The following is a 4,033-nucleotide window of genomic DNA, read 5'->3' on the forward strand; positions in this document are numbered from 1 at the left end:
GGCGGCGGGCCCGATTCTGCGGCTTTCAGGTCCGACGCGGCCTTTACAGCTCCAAGGAAGCTTCCACTCCTTCAAAACGCGTACTCAGCCACGGAAAGCCCGCAGAGCCCCCCGGCCAACGCCCCAGCACTCGATCTTCCGCGCTCAGCCGCCTGCCGCCGCCGCAGCTCTTTCCCCGCTTTCTGCCGACAAATTCCCAAATAGAAAAACTGCTTCCAAAATTAACCTCCAAATGGACTTCTTTTGATCCCCTTTGCGCCCAAAGACGCGCGGGAAGGCCTCCGCTCCAGCAGCTGCGGCCTACGGTTTCCAGGCAGCCTACGTTCACTCTCTCCTCCCAGCCCCATCTCGACCACGCCTCCGCTGCTTCCGCTTATCCTCTTCGCCAAATAATTCAAAATTAAAAACGCCAATTTCAAAGTTCAAAAATATCAACAAACGACTCTGGCACGGGGAAGCTCCCGGCGCGCGCACCTCCTCGATCGAGGTGTATGTACACTCTAGATACAGGACAAACGCAGAATGCTGCGGTGTTGTCCTTTCGCTTTGCTTTTTTCACTCGTTTCTCAAATATCTAAGAATTAATAAACCCGCAAAACTCAAAGTCGCCCCAAAATAATGCAGTGCGAACCCGGAAGCCACCAGCCTCGGGGAGCCGTGGCAACTGGGGTTAGCCTTCTACTCTAGCGACTGCAGCAGCACTTTGACCTACCGGAAACTGCCTGCAACTCAGCTTACTGTCTTAGCCAAAAATGGCAACAACTTTTATGTTAGGGCTCTATATTAATGCCCTAGACTGGGGTATAATGCTGGACACTGCAACCAGCACCAAACAGGCCCTCTGGCCAACAAAAATAAGAAAAAGATCCATTTTCTGTATATCTGGGGGGCCCCGGGGGCCCCCAGACTCTACAGGCCCAGCTAAAAGGCCTGCTTTGGGGGCCTTCAGTGCCTGTGGCTGCACTGCGCAGCTGCTTTCAATAGAAAGGGTTGAGCTTTTGTGCAAGAACTCCAAAATGTTTGGTTCAAAACACTTTTGTTTGTTTAAATAAAAGAGTTTATTAAGTGCATAGGCCTTGGATTGGGATAGCAGCTCAACAGAAAAAGCGAAAGCTAAGAAAGATAATAAGTGCTGCAACAAGAGGCTGCTGGGGCTACTTTAATACTGAACTTGGGTGTATAGACACTCCGAAAGTGAAATAAAATCAAAGTTAATGTGAGAAAAATAGACATAAAGAGAAACAGACTCAATAACTAAATCTTTTTGGCAATTTGAATGAATTCTATGGAGCTCATTTGCAGCGTTAGATTTAATTCTACCATTTATTACTTTTCCAAATCATTTATTTCTTTTTGAGAAACCTTTCCAACGAATTTCATTTCTCGAAAATATCTTCAAGAACTCTGCAGCTTCACGAAGATCTTGTGCTGCTTAAAGCCTTCTTAGATGCCTCTGCGCAATCTCTTAATTTTATTTTCTTTTAACTTTCAAATTTATTAATTCAAAAAGTTTTGAAATAATAAACCACCAGAAGCCCTCTTGGACTCAGGCGTATTCCGCAAATTTTTTGCTTTCTTTTTTGTATCTTTTTATTCCACCATTAATTATAGTTCTTTCAATTGCACTTTTCTAAATATTTCAAAACTCTGGAATAGTTTTAAATAAAATAAATCCTATCAGACTTAAATTTGCAAAGAATTTAATTTCGCCATTTGTTGCCATGTGCAATCAAGATTATCTCCGATTCCGAATTATTCAGCATAAGATGTTTCCTAAAACCCGTACATATATATATAAATATATATATATATATTTATATATCTATATATATATAAATGTATATATATATATATAAATATAATATTTATATATATATGTACGTATAAGTATAAATACAAATATATTGTTATAATATATATAAATAAGTACATATATAGATATATGTATATATATATACATATGTGTTTATATACATTCTTTGCTATTTGCAAGACCCTGAGTGAGAGTGCCATTCAACTTAATCTCTGTGCCTTTACCACATCAATTGTCACTTTACAAGAATATAATAATTCGCGTTAACTTCAACTTCAAATGAATAAAACTAATCAAATGCTTTCTGTCTTCCATCTTCTCCAATTTCTTTCTAATTGTGCAACAGTTCAGAAGTTATGATCTTCAAATAAAACTAACCAAACCCTTTCTGCCTTCCCGTCTTCTCCAATTTATTTCTAATTAAGCAGCAGTTCTCAGTTTATGATCTTTTGTCCCTATATATACATACATATATATATATATGTGTATATTATATATATATAATATATAATATATATATATATATAATCAGCTCTGGAGCTTCAAGCAGCTTCTTCAGTTTCCCTAGCCTCTCTTCTACGGCCACTCCAGCAGCACATCTGAATGGCCTTTTGCTTTCTTCTATAGAACTTGTTTGGTGCTATTTTTATCTTTTTGGCTAAGAGGCTGAGAGGAAACCTATATTTCTCGTTAATTGTCGCACTCTAGAACAGCTAGCGCTTCCCGGAAAGGTACCTTTGAACGAAATCTTTAGTGTTGCAGCAGAGTTCAATGCCTTCATGAGAACTACATGATCTAGAAAAGATAAATTCGTTCAAGTTTTTTTAATTCAGATTTAAACGGTGCATTCGCTGTTTTCACCGAATGCCTGTGTCATATAATGGAAATTGAAACTTTTTTCCTTTCTTGAAATTCAAGAAAGCGGAAAAAGTCAGAGTCAACTTTGCTGCAGGCAGCAAATTAAAAGCAAGCCCATGGAGTGACTCAGAGTCATTCAGAAAAGGTCTTTCCTACGACATAAAAGGGCATTCTGAATGCGGGAAAAGTTTCATGAGTTCACCCAGCAGGCTGTGCAGAAAGCCTGGCCGAGTCTTAGTACTCTACCCGAAGCGAAGTTAAAGACACAAAGACAATACAAATGCATGCATTTCTGCAATTATAAGTCCACACTTGGCTGCTAACCAGCTGCTGCAGCTTGCTGGCGAGCCAGCCTGCAGGCCGTCTTTGAAACTGGAATGCAGCTTTTTGTCTGTTGCTGGGGGTTGACGTTGGCGAGCGGAGCTGGCCCTAATTGCAGAAACCAAAGAAAGAGGAGTTCAATTGTTGTAAGAGTCTGAATGGACTTCGCGCGAAGGAACTCAGCTGGGAACAAAGCCACGTCCTGAGTTGAATTGCGGAGCCTCGGGAGCCTCTGCCTCGCGACAAGCTCTCAAATTGAACATTAGTTAAGTGAGTTAAATGAATTATGGACCTTTTGTTCACTACTATACGGGCGTGGTTCAAAACAAAGAGTTCCACACTGGGGCTGCTGCAGTGCGGAAAGCTGAACTTGCAAAGTGGCTCCGCGGCTGACTCCGTCGCATGCACTCGCACTGCCTTGGCGCTGTGAAGCAGCACTTGCTGCATTTAAAAAGCTGCGGCGCATGCAGCCCCAAACCCGCATGTACTTTGCCCTGGATGCACTCCCCCACTGGCTTTCGTGCATGCAAGTGCTTTCAGGCCCCAAAGGACTTGTGCAGACTTTTCTCCACTTCGAAGCCACTGCGGGGCGCCACACAGGGCGTGGGGGCACAGCAAACCCCCAAGCCCTACACGCTTCGAAGCCGTAAACCCTAGACTTCCGAAACCCCAAACCCTCCACCCTTCCGAAGCCCTGAGCTCGGAGGCCATCCGAAAACGTTAACCCTACAAGCGCCAGAAACCCTGAAGCCCCGGAGGCCCGGGAAACCCTAAACCCTCGGGGCCCGGGAAACCCTAAACCCTCGAGGAGCGGGAAGCCCCGGAGTTGCGGCGCGGCGCGGCGAAATAAAAGTTTCAAATGAAGCCGCCGGGCGGAAGCCTCGAAGCGCGTGCATGCAGAGGCCGCGTTCGGCCTTGCCTTTGAAAAATAGAACCGCAAGAATAAAAACAACGCGGCCAAAACCGGGGCCCCCTTGGCCCCCCTTGGCCGCCCTTGGCCGCCCTTGGCCGCCCTTGGCCCCCCGGGGCCCCCCTTGGCCC

General features: G+C 44.4%; 2 protein-coding genes across 2 annotated transcripts in view; one reads left to right on the plus strand and one right to left on the minus strand.

The window, feature by feature from the left end:
* The window catches only part of ETH_00009835 (uncharacterized protein), a gene marked incomplete at both ends in the record, with an annotated part of 1,960 nt that extends 1,756 nt beyond the window's left edge, over nucleotides 1–204 (plus strand). Inside the window, one exon of the mRNA XM_013377044.1 lies at nucleotides 30–204. Within this exon, the coding sequence (XP_013232498.1) occupies nucleotides 30–204 (175 nt within the window). The remainder of the gene's footprint in view (nucleotides 1–29) is intronic.
* Nucleotides 205–3,847: 3,643 nt separating this feature from the next.
* ETH_00009840 (uncharacterized protein) overlaps nucleotides 3,848–4,033 on the minus strand; it is a gene marked incomplete at both ends in the record, with an annotated part of 981 nt that continues 795 nt past the window's right edge. Inside the window, one exon of the mRNA XM_013377045.1 lies at nucleotides 3,848–3,911. Within this exon, the coding sequence (XP_013232499.1) occupies nucleotides 3,848–3,911 (64 nt within the window). The remainder of the gene's footprint in view (nucleotides 3,912–4,033) is intronic.

Source organism: Eimeria tenella, genomic scaffold (assembly GCF_000499545.2).
Source record: "Eimeria tenella Houghton genomic scaffold, Eth_scaff45, whole genome shotgun sequence".
Classification (NCBI taxonomy): Eukaryota; Apicomplexa; class Conoidasida; order Eucoccidiorida; family Eimeriidae; genus Eimeria; species Eimeria tenella.